General features: G+C 33.1%; 2 protein-coding genes across 2 annotated transcripts in view; one reads left to right on the top strand and one right to left on the bottom strand.

Moving 5' to 3' along the window:
• The first annotated feature begins 5683 nt into the window (after positions 1-5683).
• LOC108777111 (allatostatin C) lies at positions 5684-9697 on the top strand. The gene is made up of 2 exons (XM_018543912.1): positions 5684-5800; positions 9533-9697. The coding sequence occupies exons 1-2, from the start codon at positions 5684-5686 to the stop codon at positions 9695-9697; spliced, it is 282 nt and encodes a 93-aa protein (XP_018399414.1).
• Positions 9698-12868: 3171 nt separating this feature from the next.
• DNAlig3 (DNA ligase 3) overlaps positions 12869-19540 on the bottom strand; it is a 43488-nt gene continuing 36816 nt past the window's right edge. Inside the window, exons 12-19 of the mRNA XM_018543914.1 lie at positions 19393-19470; positions 19004-19127; positions 18480-18550; positions 18248-18394; positions 17035-17625; positions 14820-14911; positions 14174-14273; positions 12869-13126 (exon numbers count right to left, since the gene is read on the bottom strand). Of these exons, the coding sequence (XP_018399416.1) occupies positions 12980-13126; positions 14174-14273; positions 14820-14911; positions 17035-17625; positions 18248-18394; positions 18480-18550; positions 19004-19127; positions 19393-19470 (1350 nt within the window). The 3' untranslated portion in view covers positions 12869-12979. The remainder of the gene's footprint in view (positions 13127-14173; positions 14274-14819; positions 14912-17034; positions 17626-18247; positions 18395-18479; positions 18551-19003; positions 19128-19392; positions 19471-19540) is intronic.

The raw sequence follows: 19540 nt of genomic DNA, 5'->3' as shown, positions 1-19540 counted from the left end.
ATATTTCGTAAAAAAAAAAGAAAGACAAGAATTAAAGAAATCATGGGATTCGCAATTATGAAATGCGTTAATTATTTTCACAATATAAATATTGTATCAAATTTAAAGTTACCCCCAACAACTAAACTAGCACCAGAAAAGAGGGAAGGCAATTTAAATTAATCAAAGAAATAATTTGTTTTGAGTTGATGGACCAAAGCAGAGAGATCAGTAAGATATCGAGACGGTATTACCGTGGTAACAAGAGCGAGATGGTGAAAGGGTGCGTGAGAAGGGTGAGTTTTCGTTACCACCGCCACCACCGTCCACCAACGGCATCAGCATGGTACATATAAAGTGGTCGCGTGCTCGAAGCGCGGTCACTCTGTCGCGCGGAGACATCGAGGCGACGTTATCTGAAGAAAAGAAAGAAACAGGAAAGAAATTTTTACTCAAAGTATACCATTCTTCTGAGCTGAGGGTGGGAAACCAGGCGATACACCAGTCTGCACGAGGTAAACTTCCGTTTCCACAAACTTTCTCGCGATTTTCTGACTCTTTCTGTTCCGGCAAAAGTTTCTTCGCAAAAGAAAATAATTGCATCGATTATATGGACAAATATTAAACTATATATTTAAATTAATGTAAATTAAATTTTAAAAAATGTAGAAGAAATAAAAAGAAAAATATCATTCTACTGCTAAGGAAAGTGATTGCTTTATTAACTTTCTTTTTCTTATTATAAGTAATGTAATTTGGCAAAAAATATTTTCTTAATAATAATATATTTTGAAATATACTTACAAATTGTATGAAGACTCATTACTATATACTCGAAATAAAACTTTTTTTTGAAGAATAATTAAATTGATCGAACAAACGACTTTATACAGTAAAAGCATCGAATTTCTTTTAATTTATAATAATAATCTTGATTAAAGAATATTGAACTCTCTCGGTAGAATTTAGAATATATTTTTAATAAATTTTTATTTTTTTGATAAACTTATGATTTGCGGATACATGAAACATTTGAAAAAAAGAGTATGTTCTTAGTTAGATATAGTACATATTTTTCTGTAAGTAGAAATAATAACGCAGATGCTTACACGTGATGATCAGTAGAAAGAGACTTTCGTCATCGGACATTGCTTGCCCAGACAACACAAAATTGAGATGTAAGAGACATTCTGCAATGTGCTCTTTGTGTCCTGTTTCTTGCTTTTTATCTTTTGCTTTTCCCTCCTTTACAATTGTTTTATCGACAATTGTATTTCTTGCTACGTGTTTCTTGTTTCTTTCGAAATTTGTTAACTTTTATCTCGAATAATAGAAAACGAAAAACAGAATAACAAGCAAAAGGAAAAGCTATGAAAAATAACAAAAAGCACATTATAGAATGAACTTGAGATGTTTTTTTTTTTTTTTTGGAAAAAGATGTCTTATGTTCTCATTTTGGACACTGTGTCATCTGGATGCACATACGCGGAAAGAATATATTTTATTGAAGAAAAATTTTTTTGCTAGAAAACTTAAAGATTTATTAATCAAATACAGATTTAAAAATAACCTTATTATAAACATCAAAATAATTATGTAAGACGCACGAGCATGATAAGCAATATTGCAAGAAGTTTTGACATTATAGTAATCAATTTGAATGTCCTATCAATAAAAAAAGAATCTGGGAGGAATGGATAGTAGCTACTAAATGTTGAATAAGATAAACAATATTGAATGACATTTTAATCAAATGTTCGATTAATATATCCAAAAATAATTTTACTTTTCTAAATATATACTATATTTAATCAGTATTGTCAAACATGATAATATATATGAGTTGGGGAAAGTCTTTTTACATGTATGTAAAAGGATCTCTGTTTTGCAATATCTTCGTTAAAAATGTAAATTTAAAAAAGGGATTTAGCAAAGCTTGAAATCTTTACTTTTGAAAGGTTACTATATTTTTTTGAGTTTCTGCGTTAGTTTGATAATTTTTACATATAAAAAACTGCGAGCTGAAAAGATGATCAATTTTCCTTTTATTTTGTCGACTTCTTTCACATGCCCCCCAAAAAATCATGAAAATTGTCGACTACCTATCGTGAAAGCTTGAAACCTTCTCTCAAAATCGTTTTTTTTTTTTTAATATTCTTACGATTTTTTGTTCCTGAATTATACGTGAGTAAAGGAAAACCTTCTGATTTTAATTGCTCATAACTCTGTTGAAAATCATCATACCGCAATTAAAAAGCAGATTTTCAAAACTGACTTTATTCTATCTAAAGCTATAAACATTACTCTATCGAATGAAATAACTGAGACGAAAATTTTGCAACAATTAATGAATTGGGGAAGAATCCTTTTACAAGAACCCTTTACAACATTAATATAAAGACATTCTTATTTTCTTTTTTGTTCCTTGAGCCAAATCAAATATTTTTATCAAATCGTTCACAGTAAAAATAATATTATATATATCAGCGTAAAATGGAAAGCATACAAGGTTTTTCGTGTTCAAATGTCGTTCCTCTACGATTAATATACAAATTCAAAAGAATGTTTGAATTAAATGAACGTAAATTTAAATGAAAAGAGAGTGCTAGTTACATTTTTTCACTTGTAAGAAGATACGACTGGCAATCCATGACTGTAAACTTCTCGAATTACACACGACTTTTTTCGATAAAATAATATAATAATTAATAACAAATAGCTTATAAATTGGAACTCACGTTTGTGTTCGCGGCGGCAGTAGAAAAGGTCAGCTTATAATCGGACGTAGCTTCCGTAACATCGTAGCATGTTCGGAAACATGCGGAATTGAAATAATTCTTTTATCGCCAATCCTCGATGTAATTTGCAATAATATCTCAAATGGAGAAAAGTAAATTAATAGCGTTTTCGAGTGCAGAGAATTTGAATCTGACCCAGATCGGTTAATCCACGTTTGACCCGAAAATACCATGACCTTGTCCAATCAGAAATCGAAGTAGAGCATGTGACGTCGCATAGATCCGATTTGACAAGTGTGAGTCAAGTTCAAACTCACTGCACTCGAAAACGCTATATGATAGAATTAACTTGAGATGGAATAAAATAAATAAATGGCATTGTTTATAGTAATGAATGTATAATTTTGATGAATTTATGATGGATATAAAATCTACTATATCTGTTAATTCAATTAATTAAGTTCTTGTTGTTAAATAAATTTACTGATGTAATTTATTTTTCAAAAAAGGATCGAAAAATGAGGAAAAAGGTTCAGAAATCGGTAATATTTCAAATAAATATATTTACGCTCCGATTAAGACTTCATTATAGTTTCAACATACCTCATCAATTTTGCCTTAATAATTCGTCATGTTTGCTAAAATAATTCGTTCAACCGAAAAACTTTAATCTTTTCTTTGTAACTTCATCAAATAAAAATTTTAATTAAAAGATGTTGTATTCTTTCATATGATCGAATACTTTCGATTCCGAGGGGGTAATCACTAGCTGAAATGTCCCACTGATTACATTTTAATCGGTACCTGGATTGTATGCGGATCGGGTCGGAAAATAATGTAGATTGTATATTTCACGTTTAAAGCTGCGTCTTTATTAATTCGATCTTACATAATAAGTATGTTCGCACATGTCGAGAAACGGTAACACAGTCGCTGTCTCGCGAGCATTCACGTGATCTGTCTATACGGAGATCCGTTTCGTTTTGTCGTTATTCGAATTATTTTATCATCTAACTTTAAAACGGACGCGATTTTTACGTTTCTTTTATTTTTTGATTACCGCATGCACTATTGTCGACTAAAGCGCTCGATTGCCTAGTCTCCAGCTATGGACGACTTAGCCGAATCGAAAAATGTTTTATGATGCACCGTAATTACCCGCTTGCAAATTCTATGCCATTTAAGTATTCGGCAATCGTTATAGTTACTTTTATTCTTCGCTCGTTTACCAATTATTATGCTTATATTGCAACCGAGATAGTAGCGACGCTATATTATTTGCATGATATAATGTCATTTGATTTCATCTCTAATTAATATAGATTTTATTTAATTGCATATGAATTTATTATGATTTCTGGTGATTTCATATGATTGCATCCGATTTCATGATTACATCTGATCACAAAATGATTACGTAAGGATATTTTGTGAGTATTTCAGAATAATTTTGAAAACACACTGTTATATTATATTATAAAACCACGATTATATTAAGTTATCTTCTTGTCCGATTCATCGTGTGTGACCTCGAAGGTTAACTTTTAAAGCGTTTAATTTTGAATTCATCTTTTTTATCTCCGATTTTTTCTCTCTTCTCTTGGAATCTTGAACGCGCGTGTATTTTATCAATCATGTTTCTAGCCTTGTATTTTCGATATCAACGCGGCATTAGTAGACAGTTCCCGATAAATGCGTATTAGCCGGCGTTCGAATTATCGTGATGACCTTCTCTAATTAATGAATTAAATTCGCAACGTGCAAACCACCGTGGTGCTTTGTGATTCAAATATACTATTTCATGGCGTTGACGGCGACCAATAATGCGCATCGTTTGTTCCTCCAATTAGTGGATTGTGAAACGGACGGTTGGTGAGTTTCACTGGGCTTCGGTTTTCATTTAGCTCTCCCTCGCCCTCGCATCAATGTATTTGCATCCGATATCTATATACTTTTTTCGCTGACCTTTAATTACACTCCTCTATCGAGTGACGTAAAGAATCTTGATACTTCGATTATTTTTGCGTCGTTAAATTAATAGACACAAAATCCGTTTAAATATTTTTTTTTAATTATCGACTTTGATTCGATCAATCATTATTTTTTGTTTTGCTATATAATTTTTTTCTTTCTTTTTATATAATTATAATTCTTATGTTGGAGATATTATTTATACTGTATATCTTATATATATATATATATAAAGTTAAAAAGTAAGTAAGTAAGTAAGTAAATTCATTTAAAATAAATTTGATACTTTCGTAAACTTATGATAGATTTACAGATACATGAACATTTGAAATATAATACTTAATGTTCGTTTCAAGATGAAGAAAAAAAACATTATAAACTTTATTTGTTCTATTTTTGAAGAAAAAAAACTTGATGGATTGCATTAATTATTTTATTTTAAGTAGATAGGTTTAAGATACTCTTAAATCGATAGGTGAGATGCACAAAACCCTAAAAGAATTTAATTTTATAACCATATTTTTTTACTAGATACTACATTGTGTTATAAAATTAAATTTACATTAGTTGTTATACCTTATGAGATAGAAGAACGTAAAAATAATGAACTTTAAGACTTCTGGACAATATTTTTTATTTTTCTTTCAGAGAGAGAGAACAAGGTTTTAAAGAATTAAAGAAAATCGTACGGAGTACACTGTAGCCACTCTCAACCTACCCAATTAAAGGTTAATTGCGTTTTCTATATATTTATATCTGTACGTTATCAATAAATAAATTACTATGAAACAATTGTGGAACATTGCATTTTAATGTAGACATGCCAAATTTTTTCTTTATTGTAATCCACTTTAGTCATTTTTAGCACGTTTATATGGATCTATATAGGATTATATATGCGTTAATTTTACATATATATATTTCTCTTTCAAATCTCTAACTAATAAAAACAGATTTACCAATTTATTTTCATGCTTGTTCCCAGATTTGGAGCAATGTTGTCCATACAAAGTATTATTGTTCTAACACTAATGATCTTCATCTTAGCGGAATATTCGGGAGCGATGCCGATGCTCGACAAAGATAAAGACAGATTTTCGGACAACATAAATGTAAGTAGAAAGATAAAATCTTGCGATTCTAAAGGTTAGTGCGAGCCAGAAGGACTTCATGAATTTATGCAAAATTTTTTTGTAATCCCGTTTTTAAGATGCAATCGTCTTTTAGAATTATATTCGAAAACTGGTAAGCCGATGTTCGATGAACAAAACAAATTCCGAAGCTTTTGAATTTATGAAACGCTAAATCCACGAGCGACGTTTCGAATCCCAAGAGACCAAGAGACCGGATTTATTTATATTTTCCTGTTCAGGCTCACTTATTGCATGATTTTTATTTTTATTGTTATCATACAAGAGTATAATAACGTACGATGTCAATGTTTAAAACTTTCGAAAATTTTCGGTAAAATATGCCAAAATTAAAATAAGTATTATATATAAAATTTTTGTTCTCAAAAGTCTAAAAAAGAACCCCATATATATATTATAGGTAAATAAAGTTGCCAAGAATTATAAATTGCAAAAAATATTTAACAATAAATAAAAATGAATTTCTCAAAAAAATCACGAAAATCACGAAAAACGCAAATATTTTGAAAAAATATATTTTGCTTAAAATACAATAATTGTATTTGTATTTATATTTGTATCTCAAAAATTTATATCTACTTAAAATAAAAATATACACTTTTTTAACTTTAATTTTTCATAAACCTTTTTGTTGTGGTATTCTGATTCGCGAATTTCAGGATACCTGTATGTATATGTAGATATATATAATTGACGTCTTTCCCTTATTTTTATTTAATTTAAACAAGTTACTGCAAAATTCTCCAACTAAGGGCGGCTCGCGTGGCGAAGGCAACATTACTAATATCAAACTTAAATTGTGGTATTCAAACGCGATGACTCGTCTGATAAAGCGGAGTTTAAAAAAAGATGGGCGAGCGTTTTGCGTAAGCGTTGAACTTTCTTGCGCGACTTTGTTGAAGAAAGGCGAAGTAAGAAAGGCTTAAGGAAAAAGAAAAGAAAAATGTTTACCATCTCCGCAACAATCGCAACGACGACGGCGTCGCCATTACGCAACTCGTTTCCTCCGCGATCACCGCGTTCAATTGGAAATTCCACTTTGAGAGACTTTCAAGAGCTTGTAATAAAAATATGATTGTTGGTGATCAGAAACGTAAACTGACGCTAACGCGAGAAAGAAATAGGAAAATAAGAGGACATACTGTAGCCGTCGCGAAATCGGCAGTCATCAAAAGACACAGCGTCGGCAAATTGTTATGTTGTTACTCGATTTCCCGAGCTACCGGGGAGAATTTTTGTTCCGTTTCCATTTACAAAACGACAATGAACGGCGATACGATATATGATAAGGGAGCGGAGAGGAGGATGGGAAGCTTTATAAAAACGTTGATACTTTCTTCCCATTTGCAACACGCGGAAGAAACGGTTCGAAGAAATTAAATTACGCGTTGCGTAACTCTGTGTGACGCATCCCTGAATCTCGTCGCAAACGACGAGATATGAGTATGCAAGGTGGCACGTATAGGAGGCTAAAGGAGATGAAGAGATGCGAACATCATTTTGAACGTTAAAATCGAGAAAAACGGGGAAAAAATAATACCTTGTTCAATGTAATTTAGATTCATGTTTCCTATTAAAAATAGGAAAGATATCGCACAAAAAAGAGAAAGAGAGAGAGGGAGGGAGGGAGGGAGGGAGGAGAGAGAGAGAGGGGGGGGAGAGAGAATAGGTTTTATCGACATACATTTATGAATATTTATAAACTCTCGCGTTTGTGTGGCAATGAATATTTACCATTGCAGTTTATAAGATAATATTTTTCGCAATACATTACATTATTTATAATTTTTAAGATATTTGAATTGATATCCAATTATTATTATCCTTCGAAGATGCTTATAAGCATTAAATATTTTTAAGTTGTTTATCAATTTAATATGTGATGTTAGCAGGGTTTGGGAAGCACTTTAAGTTATTTTTTAGCTTACCTTATATGTGTTTGTTATAGAAATTGAATACAAACAGTAATACAAAATTAAAGCAAATAATAAAATATGTAATATAAGAAATAAAATACGTGAACTTATTGAACTCAATTTCTATAATAAAAAGTAACTGTTACGAAACTTGTAAAGTGATTTTTCCAACCGTGGATATTATTATATTTAGTTCTATTTGTGATTACGTTGCAAATCGAAAATAGTTTTTATTTCTCGTAATTTATTAATTTATTTCCGTTGACCTAACACAAGTTAAAATTGTAATTAATGAATGTTTGCCGTGTTAAAATAGATTCAAAAGTGTTAAAAAATTATTTTTACTTATTTTTATTACATTACTTTGAATTATTTTGAGGCTAAAGTAAAAAATGAGAATTTCTGACGTAACTATCGTTTTTCCATTCATGGAATTGTGTCATTATGTCTGCGTAAAACAAGTCAAGACCGCACAAAGAAATAAAAAAAATAATCAAGACAGCGCGAAAGTGACGATGGCCAATAAATCTACAGGTTGCAAACCGATAAATCGATAAACTGTGGTTGTCGACGACAATCGTATTTTTGTGGCGCTACCCGTGTGAAGCCTGTGCCCCCCCATATTAAAAAATCGATTTTTTTCTTCATGCATTCGTTTGCTCATCGTTTGATCACGAATGCTCAATTGGAATTTTCGTTTGCTCACCCTTAGTTGAAAAGATATACGAAAATTATGTTTTGGGGGGCCAACTTCACACTAGCCCCGATAAGCAAACGAATGCATAAAGAAAAAATCGATTTTTTAATATTGGGGCCTTTTTTTAAATCAAATTTAATAAATTTTTTTAGTAAAATTATTTAACTTTATTGTTTTAAATTAACGATATATCGAGTAGGAGCAACCTATAAAATGATTAAAAATAATTAACTCAAACTAGGTATAATAACTTTATTATGAATTTAATCAATAGACAATACAAGAAGAAAAGAAACTTTTCCAAATATTAGTCAAGGATTTAATTTTTTCTCTTAAAAAGCTGAAAAATTTAAATTTATATAATTTTTATATAATTTCTGTTTTTTTTAAATGATGAACACCTTTCGGTTTTAAAAAATTTCGACATTTTCGTAAGGTGTGCGAATACATTAACTATATACTTGCGTGACATTTAAACCGAATATTCTGAAAAACACGCGCGAATGTGTGTGACCCAGAAAAGTTTTCTAATATAAAATTGCATAAAGCGTAGTAATTTCGTAAAGGGCAGAGACGTGATAAAAGAAGAGAGAAACGATCCGAGAGAAAATTCCCCATACCAAATCACGTGATATCACGCGAGACGAGCTCATTATATCTTGTAGTACTTTATAATTTACTGTTAGGATTTCACTCCCTCGCTCGTGGCTCACTCCCTTGTTTTATTTAAGTGCATTTTATATAGATATAGTTTTTGTCTGATGGAGTCATTAATATTACTTTGAGGACACTTCGATTTTTTAAAAGATTCTTCGCCGCACAATACAGTTAAGAAGAAAAAAAAGATCGCGAGACTACATAGACTAGGCTCGCGATGTCCTTAGTTTATATTCAATTTTTTTCTTTCTAATTGTATTTTCTCCTTTTTGCATCACTCCTTCATTTCATCATACATTTACGTAAAGAAATTTTTATATCTACCCAAATTAAGTTACGACTTGTTCCGGTTTATCTAGAAAGGCGTGTTAACTTTTAAAAAAAGAAAAGGAAAAGGCATAGCCGGACTTTCAATTGTTCCAGCTGGTGGACGATGACGGCAGCATTGACAAGGCTCTGATGAATTACCTATTCACCAAACAGATCGTGAAGCGCCTCCGTAATCAGATGAACGTCAGCGACTTGCAGCGCAAACGGTACTTCTGGAAGCAGTGCTCCGTCAACGTGGTGGCTTGTTTTGGTAAATAAGTTCGCGAAGGAAAAGCCAGACGAGAGCGAGAGAGAGAGAGAGAGAGAGAGAGAGAGAGAGAGAGAGAGAGAGAGAGAGAGAGAGAGAGAGAGAGAGAGAGAGAGAGAGAGAGAGAGAGAGAGAGAGAGAGAGAGAGAGAGAGAGAGAGAGAGAGAGAGAGAGAGAGAGAGAGAGAGAGAGAGAGAGAGAGAAAGGCGCAAAAGAGTTCATTACGTCCGCGTAATTGCCAGAAAGTTCAAGAACCTCCGTGACATGATGGGTTACATTCGGAAATCTACTTGATTAAAGTAAGATTGAGCTTAAATATGGCTGACATTCATGATTAATATTTAATATATAAAAATAAAAATCGAATACGAATAACATTCAACCTTATTTTACTCAATGAGTATATTTCCGAATGCATCCCTGAGCAAAAGAAATCAGTTCGCGCTGATAAATGAAAAACGCAACGCGATTTGACATTAATATTATTTATTAATAATAACGATAACTATAATTTACCGCCGTTAAATTGTAACTCGATGCGCGTTCCTGATCCGCTTTGCGTGACTTAATTCGTGACCTAATAATGAAATAATTCGACACGAACCACGAAATAAGCCCCAACTGCGAAGTTTAACGCGAGTAATTCGTTTAATCGGGGACACCAAAAAATGTGTTTGGCGATGAGGAAGATCCAAGCTCCGATAATATTTACAATAAAAAGTTGAATGAGTTTTAATAAATACACTTACGCAGTCCAGCGTAATTCACGCGCAAGTGAATTTGCCGGAAATCGACTCCCACTCGAGTTTTCCATGTACCTAAAATAACATTTGTGAACATTATAAAAATGAACCAACCGGAAATGAGTGGCGCGAATAAAAAGCACGGGGCGTATAAAATCTCATCATCGGCGCGCAAGTAATCTCTTTGTTAAAACAATACTAAATAAATATTCCGCACTTTGAAAATGAATCAGTAACTTTAGTGCTGCACTTGTAACTGATGTAATCATCGGCGAATATTTATTGTTTTTCAGTAATAATACCGATTCACTTTTAGAGAGCGATCCGGCAACTGCATAGAGATTTTATAAAAATGTCTAAATCGTTAAAATGTTATAGTTTACGAATGAAGTTGAAGTCGAGATGCCATTTGTATCCAGTAATCATGTACAACCTCGAACAAAATGCTTTGTGAGTGAGTGTTGGTTTTAATCTATGAACATCATCTCGGATACAATTATATCTTTCGTAATTGTAAGTATTATAAATAAAACTAACAAATATTTTTCTTTTAGTATTTTATTTATTTTTTTTCTTTATTTTAATGTTATTTATTTCAGTATTATTTTAGTATAGAATTTGTCATTTTTTTATATTTTTTGGATAATTTCTGTTAATTGGTGTTTACTAGAATATAGTTAATATTTATTTCGGAATACTAATTTGATCGAGTAAAAATGAGCGTTATCCCTTCATTGGCAGAAGAATCTGCTTCACGCTTATAGAGATAGAGATCTAAATATTTCTATAGAAATCTGTAGGAGCAACGACCATTTTTTCGCGGAGTGTGTTCTCGAATCTTCTGGCAAAAACAAGACAAAGAAAGACAAAATCTTCTTTCTCATCCCCTCGCAAATTGTTCAAGCTTTCAAGATTTAGCTATGAAAGTCAGCTTTCGTCGTCTGTTCTTTCCGGACCCTTCCTATATCGCAAAGCGAGAGAGAGAGAGAGAGAGAGAGAGAGAGAGAGAGAGAGAGAGAGAAGAGAGATAACACAGAAAAATAAATTTGTTTACGTTGTGCTTGAAATTTTTGCACCTATAAGAAAAACGAGATAAATATAGATATATTCGGGCGTTGAAAAGAGAAAAAGCAAAGAGTCTGAGTGCAAAAATTGCAAGCAATGCGAATAGATATAACAATATATGGACGCGGTGGATCACAAACGATAAAATTACAACGACAAATGATGATGGAGAACGGTGGGATTGTGTGTAATCAGAATACATATCAGAGGATACCACAGACGACCACATGTCAAATCGAATTCTTCTTTCATGTCGTAATTTACCGATCACCAATTAGTACTGTTTGCCTCATCACACGAATATATATTACATTGTATAAATACACATATATAATATTATTATATATATATGTTTAAGTAAACGTGTTTAATCTCATTTGCATGTTACTAAAGTATCTCGCCTGTACTCGTCACAGAGTTCTATAAATGATTAAACTGTTATGATTGACTCTTTGATCGCATAAAGTATTTTTCAAACCTACCCGCAGATTAATTCTGCGATCGTAGCAACACAAAAACGTAAAATAAATGCACTAATTAGGAAATAGTTAACTGCAGCGTTATTAAAAGTAATAAAAATTTTAAATATCAAGTTTTTAATGACGACTCTAAATAAATTCGTTATTCATAAAAATTTAACAGAGAAAATTTATTTAGAGTTGTACACCTAAAATTGAAAGCTTGACATATCTAAAATTTGTGTTATTTTATAATTAGGTTATGTCTACTGGCACATTTACATTACGTGATGCGGCAACAAAATTCGGTGAATATTATTATAGGAAAATAAGCACCACTAAATTATACAAATAACCTATATTACCCTTCTAAGTAATCTTTAATCTTGGATATTACTCTCGTTGTTACATAGTGATAACAAATGAGACAAAACAATATCCAAAGATGACTTTTCACAGAATTTCCGCAAGCTGTACAAACGTTGTCAGAAGTATATTAGGAAAGATTACTCTAGGAAAGATTACTTTAAAGAGCAATATAAAGGTAATTTGTATATTAATTAAGTAGTGTTTATTTTCTCATGACTGAATTCACTGAACTTTATATTGCCACATCATGTATTACTGTAAATGTCACGAATTTAATTCATCGCAACGTGTTACTTGTTTGCGATTCTGTGTTTATCGTTGTTTAATTATCGAGATGCCACTTAACAAATTGAGTCTTTCTCACTACCAAATTGAGAAATTTTTCTATGTGTTAACGAACTTTGGAAGAAACAAGAAATACGTGGCAAAAAATACAATTGTCAATAAAACGGCTGCAAAGAGAGAAAAAAGCAAGAGCTAAAAAGCAAAAAAAAACAGGAAACGAAGAAGAAGACATTCAGTAGAATACGGTTTTAATTTTGCTTTATTACAGCTTTACATATATTTTATTGACATTTACAAATTTTATTAAAGACATTTACAAAACACGAGTTGTAAATAAATCGTATACGTAACGCGTGTGCATGCATTTGTTGCGTTAACGATGCGTGCATGGGCAATCACAGTAATCCCCAGCCAGCTGGACCGCGTGCCGGATTTCATCCTGTCTCCTGGACTGCGCCGCGGTTTCCTCCAACCAGGACACATTCACGTGCCTAACAGTGCGCGGAAAGACCACGTACTCCTTGCAAATGAAAAGAGCAATATTTCACGATAATGTCTCGTGTATTATCGGAATTAAAGTTCGTTCATTTATCCTTTTAAATCTTTTCAGAACTTTCATCTCCAATTCTTTTTTCTTCTTCAAATTAATTTTTTATGAATACTCTTTCTTTGCAAATACTCGTGAATTTTGAAATTATCTTATTGTAAATTTGTATAATATTTTTAATAATCTAAAAAATTTAGGGAGAGGACTATGGATGTGCTCATGCTGAAATATAAAATAAAAGAAAGGAGAGGGCTAAGTGGAAGAATAAAACTTAAAAATTCATCTGTGTAAAATCGTGGGACGGCAACGCAAATTTTCGTGACGTCCTCATGTCAAGCGTTCCGCTTGCACGCGCAAATATATGTTTTCCACCACTGCTAGTATAACGACGGAAAATTAACGGCGACGTGACGGCCGGTAATCGTCTCTGATGATTAATTGAGCAAATCTCCTAGACGGAAGCTTGCTATTAAGATAACGGAAAATGCTGAACGTCGGAGATAGCAATAATCGCAGTATTAACCGCGATTAATCCGATTTGGTCTCTTACCTTTTCCTCTGTTCCCGCCATGTGGATGTTAAATTTCCGCGCAGCCACGATTTTTCACCGATAAAAGTACTAAAACTGCCTGGCGGCCGTTAGGCAATGGATTAGCGAAGTGTTATCGCGAACGAAGTGTTATCGCGAGCGAAGGGATGTTAGGGAACGAGAAATATGCAACCCTCAGTAAAAATATTGCGACGAACTATTATATATCATAAAATTTTTATTCGCTACGTTTATAAATCTATTAATGAAATTTATGCTATTTTGCTAAAATATTCTCAGATTTTCACGTATAGGAGATGAGTATCTTTACCCCGAAATTTACCAAACAGATTTTTCTCGGAACTGTTTTACTCAAAATTAAATTTCTCGCCAGTCCCGAGCCGTCCCTTCGTCGCACCCTTCGCACAATCAAGTTTTATTACAAAATCTTGCAAGAATTAACACGTGTACGTTATGCCGTTTGAACTTACCCCAAAGACAGCCGAGGACGGAATTTCCGTGCAAGTATGGATGACATGGGTCGCCGTCGAGTCTTGTCCGTTCACCAGCGTAACTATCTTGGCGCCGAGTCTAACATATCAACGTTGTCAAGGAAAATTGTAGTCTGAGGACATCAGCATAGCTTTAAATTCGCCCTGGGAGATATATATTTCTCGTAAAAACGAGGAAAGTGGATCTAGAATCACGCTACGGAAACATCGTAGGGATGAACCGAACGATCCCTGCGGGAATAAAAGTCCTAAGTACACGAATTTGCACATCTCTAGTCATTGCAACTCATCGAGAATCTGATTTATAATGTACCAACTTCCCTACTAATATACGAGGTCGACGTTGTGTTACTTTGAAAATAGATTAGAAGATCGAGAGAGAGAGAGAGAGAGAGAGAGAGAGAGAGAGAGAGAGAGAGAGAGAGAGAGAGAGAGAGAGAGAAAGAACGAGAAAGAGAGAATGATAAAGATTTATGAAATTACCGAGGGCGAGCATGGTCATCACAAGATCATTGAACTTTAATGAGATCCCGAATGTAATGCGAGTGTAAAGATAACGTAATTATCGTAATTAAAAGCGACCCACGAATTATCGAAATATAATATATTATGAGAAAAAGGATACGTTTTAAGCATCCTTCGCGTGTCCCTCTCCCTGCTTGTGTCGAAACCAGGTGCGAGACCCGCTCGCACGTCTTGCAGTACATTACTGAATTTCTGGAAAAAGAATTGCAGTTAACAAAGTAAAAAAGAGCAAGGTAATGCAAGAGTAAAAATAATAATATGTGAAGCTGAAGTAATGCAAGATAAAGAAGAAAAAAGAGAAAAATTCATATAAAAAAGGTAAAAATAATATCAAATAAATTAATTTAGGTAGATATGTCAATGTAATAAGTATAAAATTTTTTATAACATTATAATACAATAGAATCGATCATTCGAACCTCGATTTTCCAATATTTCTCTTATTCGATGCATTATCCGTACTTTGTTTATTCGATATCGATTATTTTCTGATACGCGTGAAACTTCGGATGGCTATATGCATTTATGTCTGCGTTTACATGTCACATGCGCATATTATAATCTGAAAAACAAGTCATTTCTGTCTAATAAACATGTTTTGATAATTATTTAGATAAGCGCATGTTCATATCATAACGTTGCGTGGCTGAAACAAATTTCTTAACCTAAATAGTCACGAATTTTAACGATTAATATCTCTGTTCTGTAATATATCTGCCAAATTCTTTCTTTTATAAAAAAAAATTCGTCGAATAATTGTTTACCTTCATTGACTTTTTAATTGCGAGGGTCTCATCTAAATAATTATCCATGTTTTTTAAATAAAATAAAATATAATTCTGATTATTCGATTTTCACGATTATTCGATCTAATTCCCGCGGTCTCTATTAGATCGGACAATTGAGATTAATACGTAATTAATTATTATATAAGAAAATGTAACATATACAATTACATATATATACAATTTATTATATAATTACTTTCGTTATATTTATATTTATATAATTAGTATATAATATATAAATAATTGTATAAAAATAAATTTATTGTGCAAAGTAATATACATATAAAATATCCACAAAACTGAACTCAGTTAAATAAATGCAACAAGGACACATGCGCAACGAACTTATAGTGAGTACCAGTAGCTAGATAAGTGGCAATCACGTTAGATAACTTTCAAGAAGACAAATGGAGGAGACCGACTTTGGCGGCACGATGATTCAACATCACCAATGTAGATAACGAATTACGAATAGCGGAAATAGGTTTGTCAAAGATCGTTGATAGAACACGGTGGCGGTGATAGATTACGAGAAATCAGCGAGACAGACATACTCGTATTTTATCATTGGGTTTCTAAGGGCTTAAAAGAGAATAAAAAACTTTGCCAAAAATAACATTATCCGTTTCGATAAAAATTGCAGGTAATCGTTGCATATGAAAAGACACTTCTAATAAAAAAATCGGAAATGATAATATACAATAGTCTTTGCTTCTTTGAAGATAACTTCTTCCTCAAGAAAGGACATTTCAAGCAGTCGCGAACAGAGCTGTCACAAATCCTTTTTATTCTACAATACCATAATTTTTCCCCGATTTCTAATTTTGTAGTAATCTTGTCTTGTTCAAGCAAAACATTCTGCATGGGAAGCATAATTCCATGTTCACAAAGGGATTCTGCGGTCTGTAATATTTCGATTTCTTTATTTTTTCACAAGAAGAATTAAAGGAATTCAGCTACATCATGATTAATTAACAACGAAAAGATACGTTCCTTGAATGTACAGAGAAATTCAGTCGCCGAATTCGAGCGTACCGAATAGCGTTTACACATACGCAACAACTGGCTACGTAACATAAATAAATAAACGGTTTTCAAGCACAACCATAGAGCGGTATAAACAGAACGCGGAGATGTACGAGCTCTTGAATAACATTAATCGGGCAATGTGACCAATGTTATTCGAGCACAGAATTAATAAATCTAGAATTAATTAATCTAGTAGGTAAATACGAATCGAAAGAAGATACACAGTTTGTCTCGAAAGATTCTGAACTTTGTTTAAAAATCTAATCTTTTATACCATTTATTTAATATTTATTATTCAAAATACTTTGTCTGTTTAAAGTAATACAGTCTCTGTAAAACGATTGTGCAATTTCTAGAAATGTCTTTAATAAATCACTTTTAAAGTGAAGAAAACTATCTCAATTCAAATCTTCTTGTAAGAAATAAAAGGCTGGAATTTAGAAAATTTTGCAGAAGGCAAGAAGTAATTTCTATCAAAGAAAGAAATATATTACTTACGGTATCCTCGACGTCCGAATCGATGGAACTCGCATCGAACGAGGACTCGAAAGATCCTTCTGTTCTCGAATTCGATTTCGCTTCCTTTTTTAATTTTGTTAACGAAAGATTCTCCGTTTTTTCCTTAATCTCACGTTTCAATCTCTTCCTTTCCGACCGGACTTTGTCAGACGATCTTTCGTCGCACTCAGTTTTTTTGCGTTTTTTGAGGGTTCCTTCCAGAAGCGATACTTCCTTGACTTCCTCCTTGATGTTCTCCGGCAACTCAGTCTTGGAACTTGTTGATGGTTCGTCCCAGGAGCTGATTCTCAAGCTCTCAATCTTCTTCGGCGATGTGTTCTTCGCAGGATCGGACGGTATCTTCCTCGGAGAAGTCTTTACATTCGTTATCGTATTGAGCAAATGGCCGAAATCAATGGACTCGGGCTTCCTTTGGAAGAGAATACGCAGCTCGTCCAGGGTGGTGGCTGTCGACCAATCTTTGTCGTGGCGGATCCGTGTGACACGCGGAAACCGGATGCTGATGCCATCCGCAGTATGCACTCCCTGGTTCGTAAACTCGGCGCCTGTTATCTCCCATACCGGCTGCTTCTATTTATTCCCCCGACGCCGAAATAACGATTAGTGGTTACGACGGATTAAGGATGAAGCATATTAACTCTGTAGTATAACGAGCTTCGTAGTTTACGTTGGAAAAAGAAACTCAAATGAAAACGAAGGAGAACAGGGATAGATAAATTATTATCATTAATTAGTTAAGACGTTAAGTAATTACAGCAAATTTTTAGCTAAGAAATTGACCAATTTTAGTTGGTTATTCTTCTCATATTCAAGTATATTTGATGAATTTTTTAAGACTTGAAGTTTTTAAGGTTTACTATACCTAATTGCTTTGTAATTAAAAGAGGTCTTAGACCAGTATTCATAGTTTATTCTTATTTTAAGACTGTCTTAAGTAATACTTAATATTTTAAGATGCTAACTCGGCTCTGTGATTGGCTTATGACTTTTTAAGTCTATACTTAAGACAGTTTTAAATGTAAGAACCAACTGTGAATATAGCCTTAAGGATTGTCAGAATTGTTTCAGCAACGGGTTGATTACCCACATAGCATAAAATATGTATTCATGTGAATAAAATTTTTAAAAACATTTTAATAAAATATTTTACATGTTGATTGGTAAATTGATTGGTAAACTAATTGGACCTTACCTTGGGATCCTTCGCCACGAAATCCGGCACCATGGGTTTTTTGGCGTGCAACCAACTCGGTAGCTTCTCCATATCTTTGCCGATCTTCACCATGTCCAGCTGATCCTGTAGCATCGTTAGAGTGGCATCGTCATGCCCCGTGTGTACCTACGACAACAGAGTGGGGGAAGGGGGTGTGATCTTCCATTTTAATTCAAGTTAACATTTAAAATTCATTAAATATTTTACTTACTTTGGTAACGGTTAACCATTTGTCGCGCTTCTTGTCGTAGCAGCCCATTAAGAAGACCGACAGCATGCCGCCTATACAACGAATGAAAGAAAAGAAAAACACGTAGAAAATAGCAAGCTTCAAGATCGAGTCGGTGTGAAAGGTCGGCCGTTTCTCTATGAAATAAATTTCATTTTAGACACGTAAATTCCGCATTACTAAATTTAAACTTTTTAAGAGCTGCATCGAAGTAATAATGGTGATGGTTTAATCATTATGAAACAATGTTAAGCGGAGAAAGCAATTTTGCAATTATTGTAAAATTCTTTAATATAATTGATCTTGCACTTTTCCTTCACTAAAACTAAATATTAGGTTGAAGGAAAAGTTCTGCGGTATTTTATTAGCTCAAAATTGTATATTGTATATTTAAAAAATTAGCGATTATATCATTCGATAGAACAAAGTTACAGCTTTAAGAATCTGATTTATATTTCCATTTTGCGATTTGTTATTTTTTGCTCAGAATCGCGGCTCATACGAACCTTTGTTACCCGTGCCGTACCATGCACCAAGCACAACGAGATCTGCGCTATCAGCCATCGCACCACCGCACAGATAATCCTTTTTTACCTTCAACCAGTGTCTCTTGCCCGGCTCGTATTTGCTCTGGAAACGCAATTTTGAATAAACGCGAAATAAAACCCAAATGCCTGACCATCCGAAACAAATTTCACGAGAATAGCGTTATCTTTAAAAAAAATTACCGACTTTATCGCCAACAGTTACAAATAGATAAAGGAAGAAAAACATGTTTGAATAAATAATCAAGTAAATATTAAATATGTAATTGTATTACGTAATGATTATTCAGTTAATCGTATCAATAATATTATTAAAAGAATATAGCAATAATGTGGAAATCGATACGCACGTCGATGTCTTTCAAGACCAAACCTTCAAGACCCAATTTCAACACATGGACAATCCTTCCTGCTAAATCTTGCGGATCCTGAAACCAATCCGAATTGTAGATATCGCTGTAAGTAAATGGTAATTAACATGTTATTAAAATTTTGATT

The sequence above is a fragment of the Cyphomyrmex costatus genome, unplaced genomic scaffold (assembly GCF_001594065.2).
Source record: "Cyphomyrmex costatus isolate MS0001 unplaced genomic scaffold, Ccosl1.0 scaffold408, whole genome shotgun sequence".
NCBI classification, from domain to species: Eukaryota; Metazoa; Arthropoda; class Insecta; order Hymenoptera; family Formicidae; genus Cyphomyrmex; species Cyphomyrmex costatus.
The sequence above is the reverse complement of the archived record's forward strand: the minus strand, read 5'-3'. Positions and strand labels throughout refer to the sequence as shown.